Raw genomic sequence first — 19,639 nt, forward strand, 5'->3', positions numbered from 1 at the left:
CAGGCGACAGACAGCGTCATCCGGAGTAGCGTCTCTTTTGGCAGAATTACTTTCCCAACAGAGGAAGAACAAAATTCCACTGTATCTTTGCTCATTCTTCAATATGTTCATTTGATTCAGCAAATTCTTGTGAAAGACACAATTTATAATAATTGTTTCAACTGCTGTGAGCAAAAGGTTCAGAATGCTACAATATGTATGGAAAGCCTTCTCTACACATGAAAGTTGTACTGTTTTAACCAAGCCCATATAGTTAAAACTATACAACCTAGAGTGAACATAGTTACACTGATATAAATATGCTTATACCAGTATACCTATTCCTGCATGGGAAGGGAAATAAGCTATAATGCTATAAGGCACCTTCTTATATAATGCTATAAGGCATCCACACTAGGGTTTGTATCAGTATATCTCTATTAGTTAAACCAATAACCAGCTAAACAAAATAATCATATGGTACAAAAACTGTGTGTAGATCAGGACTAAGTTGTGTTACCTTTTAATGAGACTATATAAGGATACGATGGTATTTCTGTGAGGATGAAAAGTCAATTTCTAAAGCATAGATTTCCTTAATGCCTGCATATTGTTTGTATACATCCTGCTTTGCTTCCCCATATTAAGCATTGACAAAAGAATAAAATGGGAAAACACACTAAGGGCCCAGATTCATAGTCCTTAACTGTTCTGCTCTCAAGGTGATCTTCCATTGTTTAATAGGTTTCAGAGTAACAGCCGTGTTAGTCTGTATTCGCAAAAAGAAAAGGAGTACTTGTGGCACCTTAGAGACTAACCAATTTATTTGAGCATAAGCTTTCGTGAGCTACAGCTCACTTCATCGGATGCATACTGTGAAAAGTGTAGAAGATCTTTTTATACACACACAAAGCATGAAAAAATACCTCCTCCCACCCCACTCTCCTGCTGGTAATAGCTTATCTAAAGTGATCACTCTCCTTACAATAAGAAAAGGAGTACTTGTGGCACCTTAGAGACTAACCAATTTATTTGAGCATGAGCTTTCGTGAGCCACAGCTCACTTCATTGAAGTGAGCTGTGGCTCACGAAAGCTCATGCTCAAATAAATTGGTTAGTCTCTAAGGTGCCACAAGTACTCCTTTTCTTTTTGCGAATACAGACTAACACGGCTGTTCCTCTGAAACCTCTCCTTACAATGCGTATGATAATCAAGTTGGGCCATTTCCAGCACAAATCCAGGTTTTCTCACACCACCACCACCCCGGATTTGTGCTGGAAATGGCCCAACTTGATTATCATACACATTGTAAGGAGAGTGATCACTTTAGATAAGCTATTACCAGCAGGAGAGTGGGGTGAGAGGAGGTATTTTTTCATGCTTTGTGTGTATATAATAAGATCTTCTACTCTTTCCATAGTATGCATCCGATGAAGTGAGCTGTAGCTCATGAAAGCTTATGCTCAAATAAATTTGTTAGTCTCTAAGGTGCCACAAGTACTCCCATTGTTTAATAGTTTCAAGACTGCGCCTATAGATCAAGAGGCTACTGTTATTCAATGACTGAATAAGTGTAATTGCTCTTAATGTCCAACTCTCACTCTCCTAACCTGAGGGTATATTTCAGTTCCAGATATCATTGATGGCAAGACATTCACTGCAACCGTGGTGGGTTTAAACCCTTGGGTTGAGTATGAATTTCGAGCAGTTGCAGCCAGCCTCATTGGGATTGGGGAACCAAGCAGACCTTCAGAGAAAAGAAGAACTGAAGAAGCTCGTAAGTAGTAGAAAGGAAGCCCAATAAAGTCTTTTTTAAAAAGCACCTTGCCATAAGCAGTAGGTTACCTTGAACAAGGTTAAGAAGTATTTTCTATATGACAGTTTCTATAAGCTATATTATCTAGTTTCTTCTCTGCCTCATGGTATAATATTCACAAAGAGCACACATAAATAGAGTAGAATAGAATTAATAGAAAAAATGAGGCCCAAGATGGGCTTTATTCCATGCTTTCTAGAAGTACATGACTGGGAACACTTCACCCAATTCCCCCCATGTCCTGTATAGCCCAGCTGACAAAGGGCATTTGAGGAGAGGTGAATTCAGCTTCCTCTGAAGATAGGATGGATCACTGTTGTGAACCAGTCTAGTAATTCCTGCGTTGTCCCACATTTGTGCCGAGGGAACACTAGTAGAGTACAGTATGATTACTTTTTTCTACAGATCAGAAGTGAGTTTCTGGTCTACTCCTCTCAGGTACATCTACACTTCACACTCCTTACGGTGGAGTGTGGAGGACATACATTTCACACCCTTCCAGCATGGGTATAAATGGCAGTATATACTGAGGCACTGCTTAGGCCCCTGAACTCTTACATTAGGGTATGTAATCTATACAGCACTGTACACATCCAAGCAGTGCCTCTCCCAGCAGTGTCGTTTCTCACTGCCAGAGTCTTTCCCTGTCACAGAGAAAGGCTCCAGCAACATGGAAAGGCTCTGGCAGTGGGGGGAAGGCAGCCAGGAAAGGCTCTGACAGCTCCCTACTGCTGAAGCCTTTCCCCACTGGAGTGTGGAGGCAGCTTGTTTTTTACTGTAATGTGTAGCTACGCTAACTCTACACACTGTCACTAGTGGTGTGCAGTGTAGATGTAGTTTAAGAGGCAGAGCACAGAATTTGCAGTGCAGAGACAGAGGAGAGACTTAGGTAGCTTTAAGTCATCCTGAGGCCTTCTTGGTCCTGGGCCACTCCATGCTCAGACAGCTCTGGGGCATCTGTGAGAGTTATGGTGAGGGCTGGCCAGAAAAAATCAATTCCGTTTCACAAAAAATTTCAAGGTTTCTTTTCATTTTGATAAGGAACAAAAATAAGACCTTTTGAAATGTTTTTCACAAAAAAACACAAGATACAGAGAGCTGTGCTTGCATGTCAGAATAGCCAATGGGCTGGTGGTTAGGGCGCTCACCTGGGATATGGCAGAACAAAGACTTAAACCTGAGTCTCCCACATTTGAGGAGACAACTTTCACCACTAGGCTTTTGGCTACTCTGGGGTGGGTCTGTCTTGAAATTCTCACTGAAACCAATATATTTCCATGAAACATTCTGGGTTAGACAATATGGTATTTCCAACAGAAATAATTTTTGTCAAAAAAATTTCAACCGGCCTTAGTTACTGCAGCCTCTGTGGATTGTCCTCTGCGCCACAGCACTGCCCATAATCTCTGCAGCACAATGTGCTATGACCTCGTTCCTGACAAGCCACACTCCCTGACACCTTTAAAACTAGTGCTCATGAGGAGAGCCTTAAAAGGCAGCCTTATAGACGTCTTCTGCAGTGTCTGCGCCAAGGGGCTTTCAGAGCCCCTTTATGCCGCTCTAGCCCTTTGACCTGCCCTAAAGGTCTTGGAGCAGGGTTGGAGACATCACCCCAGGCAATTGTCACAAGGACTGTTCATTATGCATCCAATCTTGTAGTTCTTGCTCTGTCTTAACTCAGGAAAAATTCCTACTGACTGCAGGATTTGGCTCTAAATTGAAAAGCAGGAATCAATATTGTGAAAATAAATGGACCTTGTTATATGGAAAATAAATATTTAAAACAAGCAATTAGCAACTAGATACATGGATAATAGTCCATCTCACTTACAAAAAACTAAAAGTATCTGTTCTCTGTGCTCCTTTCGATAGTCAGGCTCATGGTCCCAAAAGGGAAAAGTCACAAGATGCCAGTACTACATGTGCCTCTTTCTTGCTCTGTTTAAAATGAATCAAACTTCTAGCTTCAAAATTAATCACTTGTGCTTCCATGCCACCTCCTGTAACATTTCTTTTACACAGTTCCTGAAATCACCCCGGCTAACGTCAGTGGCGGTGGAGGGAGCAAGTCGGAGCTGGTCATTACCTGGGAGGTAAATGAAGTATAAATCAATGGGAGAATTAATGCATCTGTTTTATAAGGCTGGACGATCGAGGTGCTAAAGGAGCACTCAAGGACGATAAGGCCATAGTGGAAAAACTAAACGAATTCTTTGCATCAGTCTTCACGGCTGAGGATATGAGGGAGATTCCCAAACCTGAGCCATTCCTTTTAGGTGACAGATCTGAGGAATTGTCCCAGACTGAGGTATCATTAGAGGAGGTTTTGGAACCAATTAATAAATTAAACAGCAGTAAGTCACCAGGATCAGATGGTATTCACCCAAGAGTTCTGAAGGAACTCAAATGTGAAATTGCAGAACCACTAACTGTAGTCTGTAACCTGTCATTTAAATCAGCTTCTGTACCAGATGACTGAAGGATAGCTAATGTGATGCCAATTTTTAAAAAGGGTTCCAGAGGTGATCCCGGCAATTACAGGCCTGTAAACCTGACTTCAGTACTGAGCAAACTGGTTGAAACTATAATAAAGAACAATATTGTCAGACATATAGATGAACATAATTTGTTGAGGAAAAGTCAACACGGTTTTAGTAAAGGGAAATCATGCCTCAACAATCTACTAGAATTCTTTGAGGAGGTCAACAATCATGTGGACCAGGGGGATCCAGTGGATATAGTGTACTTAGATTTTAAGAAAGCCTTTGACAAGGTCCCTCACCAAAGGCTCTTACGCAAAATAAACTGCCATGGGATAAGAGGGAAGGTGCTCTCATGGATTGGTAACTGGTTTAAAGATAGGAAAGAAAGGGTAGGTATAAATGGTCAGTTTTCAAAATGGAGAGAGGTAAATAGTGGTGTCCCCCGGGGTCTGTTCTGGGACAAGTCCTATTCAACATGTTCATAAATGATCTGGAAAAAGGGGTGAGGTGGTAAAATTTGCAGATGATACAAAATTACTAAATATTGTTAAAACCCAGGCAGACTGGAAAGAGCTACAAAAGGATCTCTCAAAACTGGGTGACTGGGCAACAAAATGGCAGATGAAGTTTAATGTTGATAAATGCAAAGTAATTGGAAAACATAATCCCAACTATACATACAAAATGATGGGGTCTAAATTGGCTGTTACCACTCAAGAAAGAGATCTTCGACTCATTGTGGATAGTTCTCTGAAAACATCCACTTAATGTGCAGCGGCAGTCAAAAAAGCAAACAGAATGCTGGGAATAATTAAGAAAGGGATAGATAATAGGACAGAAAATATCATGTTGCCTCTATATAAATCCATGGTATGCCTACATCTTGAATACTGTGCGCAGATGTGGTTGCCCCATCTCAAAAAAGATATATTGGATTGGAAAAGGTTCAGAAAAGGACAACACAAATTATTAGGGGTATGAAACGGCTTCCTTATGAGGAGAGATTAATAAGACTGGGACTTTTCAGCTTGGAAAAGAGACGGCTAAGGAGAGATATGATTAAGGTCTATAAAATCGTGATTGGTGTAGAGAAAGTAGATAAGGAAGTGTTGTTTACTACTTCTCGTAACACAAGAACTAGGGGTCACCAAATTAAATTAATAGGCAGCAGGTTTAAAACAAATAAAAGGAAGTATTTCTTCACACAACGCACAGTCAACCTATGGAACTCCTTGTGAGAGGATGTTGTGAAGGCCAAGACCAGAACAGGGTTCAGAAAGAACTAGATAAATTCATGGAGGATAGGTCCATCAATGGCTATTAGCCAGGATGTGCAGGAATGGTGTCCCTAGCCTCTGTTTGCCAGAAGCTGGGAATGAGTGACAGGGGATGGATCACTTGATGATGATTACCTATTCTGTTCATTCCCTCTGGGGCACCGGGCACTGGCCACTGTCAGAAGACAGGATACTGGGCTAGATGGACCCTTGGTCTGACCCAGTAGGGCCATTCTTATATAGTGTGCAGCACATGACTGATGATGATCTGCTCACACCAATTTTATCCCATTGTATTTCCATTCTCCAGTGGAGATACTGCTGATTTACACCTGTGTATGAGAGCACAAGACCACATTTATTGAAAAGGTTCCTGCCTTTGATTCAATTAGACTAAAATCCAGCCTGTTCTTCCATGGAGGCTCTCCAAGCAATGGAACTAATGCATATTTTTTGTGCAAGGGGGGTGGAGCTGGCTGTGGGTCGGCGGTGCAGGATGTGTGCACTACAGTGTGTCAGTGAGCTCCACGATGATCCCTGCACATCAGCACAGACAATGGCAGAACATGGATGGGCTGGGCTAGGGGGTGGAGAGAGAGAAAGGATCCTTTTGTCCCCCATCCCAGGAAGCAGCTCCGTGGCCTGGGAGGTGGGGGCAGGATTCCTCCACTCTTGCTCCTCTGCACACCTGCCCATCATCTGATCTGGTTACTCAGGCCAGCCACTCCACAGAGAATTAACCTTGGTGTATAAAATAAGTTTCAAGAGGCCAAATCCTGAGAGGTGCTGATTTGCTTGATGAGTTGTAGGTGATTAGCGCCAGGCTATTTTTGTTGAATAACAGTAAATGATCTGAAGGTGGCTCTAATGATAGTGCATCATACAGAACTTGCATTAGCGGTTGATTTCAGTCGATCACAAAGCCTAGAGAAGAAGAAAGCACAGATGAAAAATTCTTGAAGGCAATTGAGGGTGAAATATTCATTGTTTTGACTGCTCTTATTTTCATATTGGGGTGTGATGGAGTGAGTTAAACTAGCCATTAATATAACTAGATTTGATACTGCCCACACTGAGCACTTCTTTTGAGTAACCTGGCAGCCGAGAGTCACCAGAGGTATTTTTGAAGATTATTAAAAATCTGCAAATGTGTTTTTATCCTCACTGCATGGCTCAGTGTGTTGACCCTTATCTTCCCTTGGACTAATTAGTTTCACTGAATCCCTTAAAGACACTCAATATACGTTTGTTTTTTTAAAAATATTAGAGAGATATCAAAACCATCATCCGTGACTTTGAATCATGCTTTGAAAGTATCTTAGTTTAGGCTCCTCTAAAATGATCAACACACAGTCATTTTCTTTTCTTTTTTTAAAAATCCATATGACACTGATTACGGAACACTCACTTCAAGTTAAGGAGTACTTGTGGCACCTTAGAGACTAACAAATGTATTTGAGCATAAGCTTTCGTGAGCTACAGCTCACTTCATCAGATGCTTATGCTCAAATACATTTGTTAGTCTCTAAGGTGCCACAAGTACTCCTTTTCTTTTTGTGAATACAGACTAACACGGTTGCTATTCTGAAACCTGTCACTTCAAGTTGTTTTATTTTTACTCTGATACTCAGAAAAATCACATAAGCACACACTTAAGATCCATTGGCTTTAGTGAGACTAAAGCACGTAATTGTACTGACTTGGGGCTTTTATTGCTTATGTTCCTTTTCTAAGGTTAAAAATATGAAGCTAGGCAATTGCAGCACGTACAAAAGTGACCTGAAGGGGAAAATCTCTTCATCTTATGTGATACATCATTTGCCTGCCAGTCTCCATCACTTTTATGACATGTCACTCACTGCTATCTTACAGCTATTAGTATACTTCACGTTATGCTCTGTGCCTGAAAACAAGCTACGTACCATGACCAGGAATTTGGAAACTGCACACAGAGTAGCCAGAGGAGCATACAAGCTAAAGGCTTTGATGGTTATAAAGTCAGAGATCTGAATAGTAAATACACATGGTTGATGTCAGTTTGTATAAACAATGGAGCCACATGTTAACTTAGATATGCAGATGAGAAACTCACTGAAACCAAACAGGAGCTGATCTGCAGATTTAGTTTACCTGGGATATGCTACAGAGATAGGTGCTATCACCAGGCTGCAGACAGCCCTAAGATGGGTAGACAGTTGTGTCTGCAGGTATGATGTGGCTCAGAATGTTTTATACAGGAATTTCTATATGAATTTGAGGAGCTGCCTTGCAGATCTTTGGCAAAAAGATGCTCTGGCGTAATTATTAGCTGCACCTACTGGAGAACTACAATTGTTTCCTGTTTGGAATATGCCATTTATGAGAGGGTTTCTTAAAGGGAGCAAACTGAGAATGGAAAGCATGCAAGAAGGAGAAATAAATCCAGGCAATACCTGACACTACTGATTATTCTGTGTATGATCTGCCCTCCTTATAGACAGTGCCTGAAGAATTACAGAATGGAGGTGGCTTTGGTTACGTGGTGGCATTCCGACCCTTGGGCACAGTAAGCTGGATGCAGACTGTAGTAGCTTCTTCTGATGCCTCCAGATACGTGTTTCGAAATGAGAGCTTGCCGCCATTCACTCCCTATGAAGTTAAAGTGGGAGTGTACAACAATAAAGGGGAAGGTTCTTTTAGCCCTGTGACAGTTGTATATTCTGCAGAAGAAGGTACAGTATGCTGTGCACTGCACTTCCTTCCTTTGCACTGTCTTGAAATCTGATGCATGAGGCATGCTGCTAACTGTTTTTGAAAGGGTTTAGTATCCCAGGTGGACACATCCGTTGATTTCTAATCCTTGCTCTGATTTATTATAAATGGTGAGTCACAACTAATTCTTTTGATAGTCATTAAAATAACATTAGTCACAGTGAAATCTTTTGATATTAATGGGAACGTAATATGTAATTTTGAAAGAATTCAACTGAGATTTAAAAGGAATTAATCCTAATACCAATACGTCATGTCCTGGTTTAAGTGCCCCAATGACATCTGATTATTTATTACACATTGGCATAGTGAATTCATTCCTAGGTCTGATGGGTCACCATTTTGAATTTGAAACAGTATTTTTGGCTACTTAACCCCACTCTCTTCTAGTTAGTGGAGTAAACCCTGAAGTTTGTAGCAAAGTTAAGCATAGAACCTACATTGAGACCTTTGTTTTCCCCCCATCTATACATATAGAACCCACCAGAGCTCCAGCCAGCGTCTTTGCCAAAAGCCTTTCTGCTTCAGACATTGAAGTTTATTGGGCCTCTCCACGTGAGAATCAGAGTAAAGGAAGGATACAGGGTTATGAGGTATGAGAATAAAATATGATATCAGGCTGGAACAGACTTAATACTGTTCAATGAGGAGATCATAGCAATATATAATTGAAGGTCACCTAAACACTGCTTCTTATATGGGTATCTGCTGGCTGATGATGACCCAAAGCAGTGCTTGCTCACTGTTTTCCCCCTGTACACTGGGATGTCTCTTTTTAAGGTACAAAGGAAAATATATTTGTCATCCATGATGAAAATGGGTAGCAGTCTGTTGCGGGGGGGGGGGGGGGGGACCTGTCTTTTCTAGGGACTTGTGGAGACTACAGTAGCCCACAGTAAGTGCTGTTCAGTTGAAAATTGAGATCTATAAATTGTTTCATTTTCTCCATCTCAGAGTCCACTGCAGGTCAGAAGCACTGACCTCTGGGTTTATGAACATTTCCAGTTGTGGTCTTCTCTAAGATGGAGAGAATAGCAAGATTTATAGAGTGGAGCGGGAACACTGTCTTAATATGATTCTCACTTTCAGGATGGTGAATGGCCCTGTTCCATTTGACAGTAGTTAAGGGCATGTTAACCATAGAGATAAATTTTACATTATTAATCTCGGGATTTCACTTACTGCAGTACCATGGCTATGGAGAATTAAGACATGGATAGGTTCAATTACGCTGACTTAAGTAGGTAAAATGTACATATTCTGTTTTTTCAGGTTAGATGTTGGAGACATGAAGATAAGGAAGAAAATGCTAGAAAAATCAGGACTCTTGGTAATCGAACATCTACAAAAATCACTAATTTGAAAGGCAATGCATTATATCACTTAGCCGTCAAGGCATACAACACCGCAGGGACAGGACCCTCCAGTGCTCCAGTCAATGTCACTACCAAAAAGCCCCGTGAGTATTCATTGTGATAGATCATGGTCTAACACTGGGATGCCAACAAGCACTTTCCTTGTTGGCATTTTCCAGGTCTCTCTCTAGTTTGAAGGTGCTGTGAGATTTTTTTCTGTAGCCATGTTCTTCCTGCAAGAGCTTTGTGGGTTTGAGGTGGTGGTTTGGGTTTTTTTAAACAACTCTACTGAAATTATTGCTATGCAAGAAAGCTAAACATTCATATCATCATTCAAGGTGGTGCTCTCTCTTCTGGTCATACTCATGTCGAGCAAGCAACTGAGTCCCTTTTCATTTATACCACTGTGTTGTGTAAGACCTGCTGTGACCTAGAACACATACCTTGCTGCAACAGCTCATTAACTTACCAGAGCATTCGGGTTTTGTGGATGTTCAGCTACTGTGGTGATGGAAGCCATAGAAGTATTTAGCTGGATTAAGCCAGAAAACATTGCTACATAACCATATAATACTTTGTATATTTTAATATAGCACCGAGTCAACCCCCTGGAAACATCATATGGAATTCATCTGACTCCAAGATTATACTGAACTGGGATCAGGTTAAAGCACTGGATAATGAATCAGAAGTGAAAGGATACAAAGTGGGTAACTTCTTAGCATGGGTACATAAGACTGGTTATTTATCTGTATTAACTGCCTCTTGACAGTAGGCCTGTGATGAACTCATCAGATTCAACTCCCCTGGGATTTTCACATTGACTTTTGGGTTAAAGTGAACCTATCCATGAATCCGGAGCTAAATTTAGAGTTTGGAATAAAATCAGAACTCAAGAGTAGGGTGAACATACATCCCGGTTTGACTGGAACAGTCCTTTTTTTAAACCAGGTCCTGATCATCCGTTGGCAAGAGCAAAGGAGACAAATACCCAGTTTTGCAAAAAAAAAGTGGGCTGACCACTAGTGGGGCACGGAGGAACATCCAGGGATAATGTCCTGGGTGAGCGGCTCCAGCCAAGCCAGCCCCACACAGGCGGGGAGTGGGGGAGTCGCTCAGATGAGCGGCAGGGGCCAAGGGGGATGAGCAGCATGGCCTGCACTGCTCACCCCCCTGCCCTGAGTGGGCAGGCAGCTCAGGCTGGCCTGCATGAGCTGGAGGAGGGGGGTGAGAGGCTTGGCAGGGGGGTGGGGTCAACGGCGCAGGCTGAGGGGGTGAGCAGCACGGGTTGGCGGCTCATGGCCCGTGGGGGGAAGGGCGGGGGGTTGGACCAGGTGCCTGATGCCAGCCCCACATAGATATGGGGGCAGGGAATAGGGCCAGCCCCATCGGGAGAGGGAGGGCACTTTGGGCTAGCCCCAGGCAGTGTCCCTTTTTCACTTTTGGGAAATATGGTCACCCTAGCCAAGAGACTTTTGTGTTATTTGCACAGCTATCCTGACCCAAGCAGGAACAACGATGTACACAGTTACACAGCCCATTATAACTATGTAAGGACATTCAGAAATAGATACAAAATCAACACGTAGTGGGCTTGTTCTGTAATTAGTAAAGGGCATTCACCTCCAGAGATTCCTATCTGTGCCAGAAGGAAAGCGATTTAAACTCTAGCCAAGGCTCTATGGGAGCCCCTCTGGCAGAAGTGGTGAATTTTCTGGGCTGTACTGGCCAAAGCCAACATGCCAATTAGGGGTTGTGGGCAGCTTGCACCACTGTACCCCTGCCCTTGACAGACTTGCTTACTGGGGCCCACCAGTGGCTGAAATAAGCCCACTAATTGCAGCAGACAAGATTAAAGTGCTTGTTAGGTGGTTCAGCTTTGTTCATAAAGCAGAAGGAAGGAGGGCATGACATACCAGTTAGTAGCAATTTTGGTCCGGTACAAATTATAAGGAGAAAAATCTTGGGTAGAATTCAGTCCTGGAACTATGCCATGCTACCCGAGACCTTACTTTGGCCTGAGGAAGCAGGAAGTTACATTGAGTTTCAAGCTCTGCAAACCTTTTGCAATGGAACCTGAAACTACAGAAAATTTTACAAAGTTTCAGGTTTTGTTAGGAACATGAAACTCAAGACAGATTCACTTACCTTCATGAACCTGGGCCAAGTTTCATGCATGTCTGTGCTGATATTTGACCCAATCTAGACCACATTTTTATATGGGCAAAACGCATTTCCATCCAAACCCAGCAAATCTCAGCAGTTTTGGCCACATTTTTGAGTTCAAAATTCAACCAAAAGTCAGCCTGAAATGGTGGAAGAGAGGCCCTCGTGACCTTTCCAAAGCCTTCTCATCTAGTAGTGTGTCTTTTTTGTATCTCGTCTTTTTCTTTTGTGTTACAGTTGTACAGCCACATTATTGCACTTATATGCAGAGAGCAAAACCACTTCTTTTTTTCTGGAAATATGCTATTTTGTGGCAGGGTTTATATTCTAAATAAGTAGAATTTCCAGATCTTAGGAAAAGACAGAAGGTAAATCAAAGAAGCAATTTATTCTGTGAAGCTGCTTGTGACACTACATCAAATACGCCAGTCCAGTTTTCTGAAGCACTATAATAAGATGTTATGACATCTCTAAATAAGCCAAAGGATTTATTTTAGTTTGATCCTTAGTAAGGACTAAGGTGATACTGAATTTGATGTCTCTGGTGCCCAGAATTTAGAAAGGAGGCTTAGGGATCTTTCTAATTTAAGGAAAATCATATTCAGCTCCTTGCATTTACAAAGTATAAATTAAGGTGTCCAAATGCTACATTAGAGGAGAGGGAAGGAAGTATCCACAGAGGAACTCAGTGATTCTGAATAAAGTTGGCATGTGCCTGGTTAGCTCTTTGAATGGAAGCGTGATTTATGCCAGGCTCATCTGATCACAAGCCACAGCAGAATCGCTTTCGTTTTTTATTTTCCAGTCAAAGTGCTCTTCCCTGCTACTTCCAACAACCTGGTAAATAAAGAGCCCAGCAGCAGCACCTGTTCAGAACGATTTCTGATGGCTGACCCATAAATTAGATGGCCCTTTTGAAGCACACCCACCTGGCTAAAGCTGGCTGTGCTGGAGAGCTTCTGAAATTGCTCCAGCTGATGGGAAAATGAAGTTTAATCAAGCTGAGAGGCAGAGGTGCTCTGCCAGTGACAAGGGCCTCTGCTGTGTGTCATGTGGCATTATAACAGGGCTACCCATCAGAATTCCAGCAAGAACCGTGTTCTGCAAGCTCCCTCCGTAGTTAGCCCTCAGTGCCCAGTGGCTTCACATCAGCACAAAGTGAAGTATTCACAAACGTTGCTTCCTAAAGCACCGATCAGGTTCGGATCAACACATCTGTGAAATCTGTCCTGCTTCTGGTGATAATAAAGACAATTCTGTGGTACTCTAGGAAGGGAAAGAGCAATAGTAAATCTTCAGGTTGTTATGGAGATGATCAGTTCTGGTATTTCTCTTTCCCCCTCCCATCTCCATTCTCCACTCCAATGTTTTGCAGGTTTTATACAGATGGAACAGACAGAGCAGCACATCTGTAATCGAAACGAATAAAACATCTGTTGAGCTTTCTTTGCCTTTTAATGAAGACTACATCATAGAAATAAAGCCATTTAGTGATGGAGGCGATGGTAGCAGCAGTGAACAAATCCGAATTCCAAAGATATCAAGTAAGAATGTTGTCATTTTGGGGTTTGTGCTTGTGTTTCCAGACCATGGAGCATGGATTCTTAATGGATCAAGGACCCAAATTTTCAGATGGCATCCCATTGCTTGCACGCTAAAATTGAGCTCTTGCGGGCACTGTGGCCCACTTTGCATATGCAGATTATCAGCTGCAGCCACAAAGAAAGGTTTTGTGCAAGCAACCCGGAGCGTTCAATCATAATGAAGGCAGGCTTCAAATTTGCCCAATTCCACACGTACGCAGGTAGGTATGCTGAGAAACAATAAACCAGAGAGGAGACTGAGCTACAGCGCTCATCTTCAGACCTGAACTTTCCGAGAATTTGGGGGCATTCAAACCCAAGGTTTAGGTTTGGCCCCAACTCAAGAATAAACTACATGCAACAGCATAGTAAAAAGGGTTATATTTTACTGAGCATTTCTAGACTGACACGCTCATGTTTTTTTCATTTGCTATTACAGGTTTTGATAGTCTCTTCAATATCAATGTATTGAATCTGTTGTTTCACGGCAATTTATGATCAGAAAGTGTCCAGTATGATGTGCAAAAATGTATTAATTTATACTGTCACCTTATATCAGTACTTCACTGTATGTTGTGTGCATATTTACTTATTTAGGGAAATGAAGCTTTATCTCCATGTAGAAGCTGATATTTTCATTTTAAGTAGAGAAGGGAGTAGTTATTACAATGCACTGGTCTTATAAAATGCCTATGTTCTGCCTTCCCAAGTGATTTCCATGAGTGATGCTGCAGTTGGCAAACTGATTTAATCAGGTGGCTGGGGGAGTTTATGGCCATGGGCCAAATCCTGACATCATTACTCAGTCAAAACTCCCACTGAAATAGGGATGGCAGGATTTGACACATACCATGGGAAAGTCAGGAGAAAAGCCCCAATCCACCTGAGATGGCTGAAATTCTCCAAGCAGGATCAGAGCTGTTAGGGCAAGACATCAAGCTGAAAGTTTAGGGAGGTGTTGCTAGGCTGACTGTTTCTGCAGGTTCTTTAAGCCTGACCCTGGCATAAATTTGTCAGAGGGGAGTGTGTTTATGGATGTTCTGAAGGGAATTTTTAAGGCTGTGTCACTTTTGCTTGCGGTGTTTGACTAGGTTTGAATTTAAACCCAGATTGGTGGTTTTGCTGGGAATCTTTAATATTTCTCAGAGTTCTGGATGCTATACTGTACTCATTCTAAGGGCCTGATTTTGCCCTTACTTACAGAGTAACTCCACTGCACTCAGTAGAGTTACAACAGTGTAAAAGGTAATAGGCTACAATTCCGATCTTACCTATGTAGATACGTACCTTACTCATACAAACGAGTCAGGAATCTAAGTGTCGGTCACAGAAAATCCTAAGATCAAAAGCCAGTAACGTGCATGCTATTTTTCTCTGGTCTAACATGGGAGTCACAAAATATATCAGACCAGATTCCAAGCTGGTATAAATCAGCTAGTTACATGAGGATCTGGCCCATCATGCCATGTTGGTATAGTGTTTGGTAACTTGAACTTTGTTCTATTCTAAAGAGATATATTCCCTAAAGTAATAGAATTTTGAATGTACCTGGAATACAAAAGGCTGGGGGAATTCAAGTACACTCCATAATGCAGAATGGCTAATGAAAGTACTAGGTCCCACTAAATAAACAGAATCTAGAAGGGGAGAAGAGGTTGGTTAGGTCCAAGAAAGAAAAATTCCATTCCGTCTTCCCCATGTTCCTCAGACTGGGACTGTGAGATTTACAAATCTTGGGCATTCAATATGCTTGGATTGATTTCTTCGGCAACCCTGAGCCTGTACTCATGATGTCTCATCAGAAGGCTGTTGTAGTAAGATCCCTAGCCCAATCTGCAGACATACAGTTTGGCTAAACTTTGAAGGAACTCTTGGGTCCGTAGCCAAATTTACTTTGAACTCTGGACCTTCGGAGGTCACCACCTCCTCATTTGTGGTTTGTTACCCATTTTGCTGTCAAATGCATTTTGGGTTCATCATGGCAGGATTTAATGGCTGCAGGGTGAATCCTGCTCTCCTTACTGTTACTTTTCTCTCTCCTTTTTTCAGATGCATATGCAAGAGGATCTGGTACTTCTACTTCAAATGCGTGTACGTTGTCAGCCATCAGCACAATAATGATATCCCTCACAGCTAGATCAAGTTTATGACAAAAATTACATAAAGGACTTCCTGTTTATAATATAAGCAACATTTAGCTAGTGTTTTGAAGACACCCAGTACTAAGTAATATTGTTGTTCAAGTACATCTTACTACTGGAAAAAAAATGTTTTATGCTTCTTTAGGAATGGCATTATACAGTACTTCCTCAAAGCAAATATAGCTTTGTTTGAAGTTTCCTTGGAAACTCTGCAATGCACTGAAAACATCTGTAATATGATGTTACCAAAGCAGTTTACATATGTCCTTATATGCATATTTTTTATTATATATTTAGTGTTTTATAGAATTTTTTAAAGTTAACATATGATGTAGATATTAATTTTTCCTCTGCTATAAAATGCTACAGATAACACTATCATAAAAAATATTGTTTGGAATTTTTTCCTTTAGAACTGAGAGTTCAAAGTTGTTCTTAGTAAATTGGTTACAAATTGATTGTACAGTTTTACAAGGGTACACATTGGGAGAACTGTTTAGGACTTGGTTTGTAACTCAAGGCAGCTGTATTTAAACGGCAGTTATGATGGTTCCTATGTTAAATCAAGTGCTTATGATATTTATTCATTTTGGATCAGATGAGTAAACAAGATAAACTTGAGCTAACCTTCAAGAACAGCTACAATCTTCAAAAATAAGTATACAGATTTTTGTTCCTAGCCAATAATTTAACATCATATATTAAGCTTTCATTTTATTGTATTTAAGTAGCTCTGTCTTGATCATAATTAACATTAAATTGAACATTAAAGTTGATATTACTTAGTCGTAATCTCTTCCTATAGTAACATAGACCAAAAGTTACTGCAGCAAAAGAAGGATCAGATTCTGACCTTAGTTATCTTGGTGTAAATCCAAAGTAATGCCAGTTTAAACAATTATTTTACTCTGGACTTACACCAAGGAAATTATAATCATAATATGCATGTCTTTAAGATTTAAAACTAATTCTGGGTTCCACTGTCTGAATATGTATTTCTTTTCAGTGTACATTTTAAATATAATTCATAAATCTTCATAATTTAATTCCAAAGTTATGTTTGTTTTTATAATCTCTTTTGAGTGTAGATCATAAACTGAATCTGACAGATGTACCATGTTTCTAGTGAATAACTCTCTAAAGTATAATTTTCATATTCATTTGCAAAGAATCTTTGTGTGTATGGTCCCTCAACCGTTCTGTGCTAGGAAGTCTTTGTTTCTTTACAAACTCGTCATGCAAATATAAAGTCTAAGTAGAATCATATTGGAAAATGACAATATCAACAGAAAAATAACTCTTCTTGAGAAAAGGACTGTTTGTTACTATGGGAGAATTTTGTAAGTCCACTCAGAGGGATCAATGCTGGTAAAAAGGCAATGGAATTTTCTATACAAATTTTCAAGTTTAAATGCGCTGCAGTGCTTTATTTTTTTCCTGATAGCTTAAATTTGCCTGTAACTTGTCTTTTTTGCTTACAAAATACTACAAGTTAACTTTTCAACCTTCTAAATATATTTATTCAGTAACTCATCATTGGGATTCCACTTGTGTAAAAGTCAGGGGTGTTAACCAGAGAAATATTGTCAATATTTCCAGCTGTGTTCCTTTCTTAGTTTGATATGGTTACTTCTATGTAAACAGAAAAACAAAAAAACCCTCAAAAACAAGAAAATGAAACAAAAAAAAGCCGATGTAGTTTTCTCCCCAGTGTAAATGATATTTATCAGTGATCTAGCAGATGTAATCTTTTTTTTAAAGGTATTGGTAATAAATATTCTGTCATTTGTAAAGATACTGGTCTTCCAGGAGCATTTTTCCTAAATACCTGTTTATAATTTGAGACAAACTTCAGCACTGGTTATCTCGGATTGCCACTGACTTAAAAGTGGGAAGCAGTCCAACCCAGAACTAAGGGGAGGCAGAGAAATCAAATTACATGAAGTCTCTAGGCTTATTCTGCTTCCTACACTATAAAAAAGAGTATCTGATGAATTTTGGATGATCCCAAACTCCTGTGTTGCTCTGTGACCTTTCAAAGCTTATGTGAACTAATATCATAGAGTGTTTACTGATGGAGAACCTCAGTTAGCATCTCATTTAGATATGGAAAAAAGAAACAGATGAAATGTTTATCTTCACAAACCCATTTAACACTTCTGACAGTTTTTGAGGAAGGACACAAGCTACAAAAGTTCAGCAGGTAGGAAGGAACTGCAGTCAGAACAAGTACAGGTGCCCAATTTGCTGATAACGTTTGCAGATAGCACAAATACAGTCCAGAGGATGAGAGGACCTTTCTTCTGGTGCCTGTGGGAATATTAATTCTGTACAGAAGGATATATAACCTTGATCAAGATTCCTGCTGACTCTTGGTATTACTGATGAAATTTTCTTCTAAGCATTCATCCAGTTGTAAGTTATACACAATTCCAATGAACCCTCACTAGGAAGGCTGTTGCTTTGTGGTTTACAATGTACATCAGGGTAGTCAATAGGCAGACTGCGGGCCAAATCCGCTTTTGAACAGACCCTAAAATCTTTTTATTTACTTATTATTATCATTATTCTTTTTTTTTTCCTGGACCTTGACTGTACCTTTCCCAAGAAATTTGGACCTTAACAAAAAATAATTGACTACCCCTGAATTTGATGCGCAGTGTCAAGAATGTATATATCATCATTTGTACTGTGAAGGTTCTCTTCAATTCAACACTAGAGAAGCTAGCAGTTTCTTTGATATCAGTAGTATCCTCAGTTTGTCAGTGCTGCTGGATTTATGGTAATGGTAAATTGAAAATGGCATTAAAGTCATGAGTTGGCTTTTATATGGCCCATACTGCGGTTTCATAAACTCAGTGTTCTGCTTGTGAACATGATCTCTGGATCTGGATATGTGCTCTCACTGGATGCTGTGTGTTAAATTTACTAGTAAACAGACATTCCTCAAAAGGGTGTGGAGGGGAGTTAATTGCAGTCCTTTTATGTGGATTTAAAGAGGAGTCTCTATCCAACGGACCAAGCAAGAGGCCCAGGCAGAGCAACAGGCTACATAAGCAAAGGTGCAAGATTTCCAAGCAGATCTTCCCAGTTTGGTGCTAGCTGGTTTGCCACTCAGTCCAACACAGCTCTTCTTACAGACTCCAACTTTCCAGTGCTCAGTGAACAAGCAAGCAAGGGGAGAACTCGATATGCACAAGCTTCCCACCATCACATATTTCCAGCAGAATGGGGTGGGGTATGAATATCCTGCTGTATTATATTTCTAACATTGAATTTTGGGTGCACCAGTGTGTGAAGGCGATATAATTATAGCAGTCCAATGACGCTGTACATTTTCAAAGGAGCCAGGCTCCACTTTGTGATCAAGGGAGCTTAAAAATCAAATGGCCTGGTAACTCAATTTTAAATTTGCAATATTCAGTCAAGGTCAGTATTTAGTGGTAGGCATTCCCTATGCTGACTCTCCATCTGATGTTATCTCAGATATTTTTGTGTTGATGTATATGATGAATATATTGGGTTTGTGTATCCTAATTGAAGGCAAAATCTGTGTGAAGTATTCACTTGGGTGTCTAGCACAAATGTACTGAACCTATTTGTAATTCAGATCTAAAAACATTGGTATAAACAGGCCCAATATTTGCTTCAGCACAGTTGCAGCCACCACGCCACTGGTAAATTTGGCCCATCATCTCTGCCACATTACACTGTAATGAGGCAATAATCACTAAATGATGATAGTTCAATTAACCATGAGGGTTATGAGTGTATTAGAAATTTTTCAGTGACTCAGATTACTGTCCTGTGGCTTAAATTGCTAAACGACAGTAAGGAATGACTTGCTAGAGAGTTGTTTTATTGTTCTTTTTAAATAAATAGCTAGTCCCTTTAAGCCACAAGCAAAGCCTCCCAATTTACATCTGCATGAGATAGGCAGTACTGTGATGTCAACAACGGCAAATACAATGGGCTATATCCTCAGCTGGTAAAGTTCATGATGCTATGTTGATTTATATCAGGTTAGGATCTCATCCCATTACAAGAATAAACCCAGTATAAATCGGTGCTGTAAGGAGGGGAAAAT

At 40.5% G+C, this 19,639-nt stretch overlaps 1 protein-coding gene across 9 annotated transcripts in view; it reads left to right on the forward strand.

Moving 5' to 3' along the window:
• LOC125640344 (contactin-4) overlaps positions 1 to 17,349 on the forward strand; it is a 646,262-nt gene extending 628,913 nt beyond the window's left edge. For all 9 annotated transcript variants that reach the window (XM_075130265.1, XM_048858825.2, XM_075130266.1 and 6 more), the window contains 8 exons: positions 1,608 to 1,757; positions 3,819 to 3,889; positions 8,033 to 8,267; positions 8,785 to 8,900; positions 9,580 to 9,766; positions 10,256 to 10,368; positions 13,204 to 13,372; positions 15,461 to 17,349. In XM_075130265.1, coding sequence (XP_074986366.1) covers positions 1,608 to 1,757; positions 3,819 to 3,889; positions 8,033 to 8,267; positions 8,785 to 8,900; positions 9,580 to 9,766; positions 10,256 to 10,368; positions 13,204 to 13,372; positions 15,461 to 15,561 — 1,142 coding nt within the window. In that variant the 3' untranslated portion in view covers positions 15,562 to 17,349. The remainder of the gene's footprint in view (positions 1 to 1,607; positions 1,758 to 3,818; positions 3,890 to 8,032; positions 8,268 to 8,784; positions 8,901 to 9,579; positions 9,767 to 10,255; positions 10,369 to 13,203; positions 13,373 to 15,460) is intronic.
• The last annotated feature ends 2,290 nt before the right edge of the window (positions 17,350 to 19,639 follow it).

Source organism: Caretta caretta, chromosome 7 (assembly GCF_965140235.1).
Source record: "Caretta caretta isolate rCarCar2 chromosome 7, rCarCar1.hap1, whole genome shotgun sequence".
Taxonomy (NCBI): Eukaryota; Metazoa; Chordata; order Testudines; family Cheloniidae; genus Caretta; species Caretta caretta.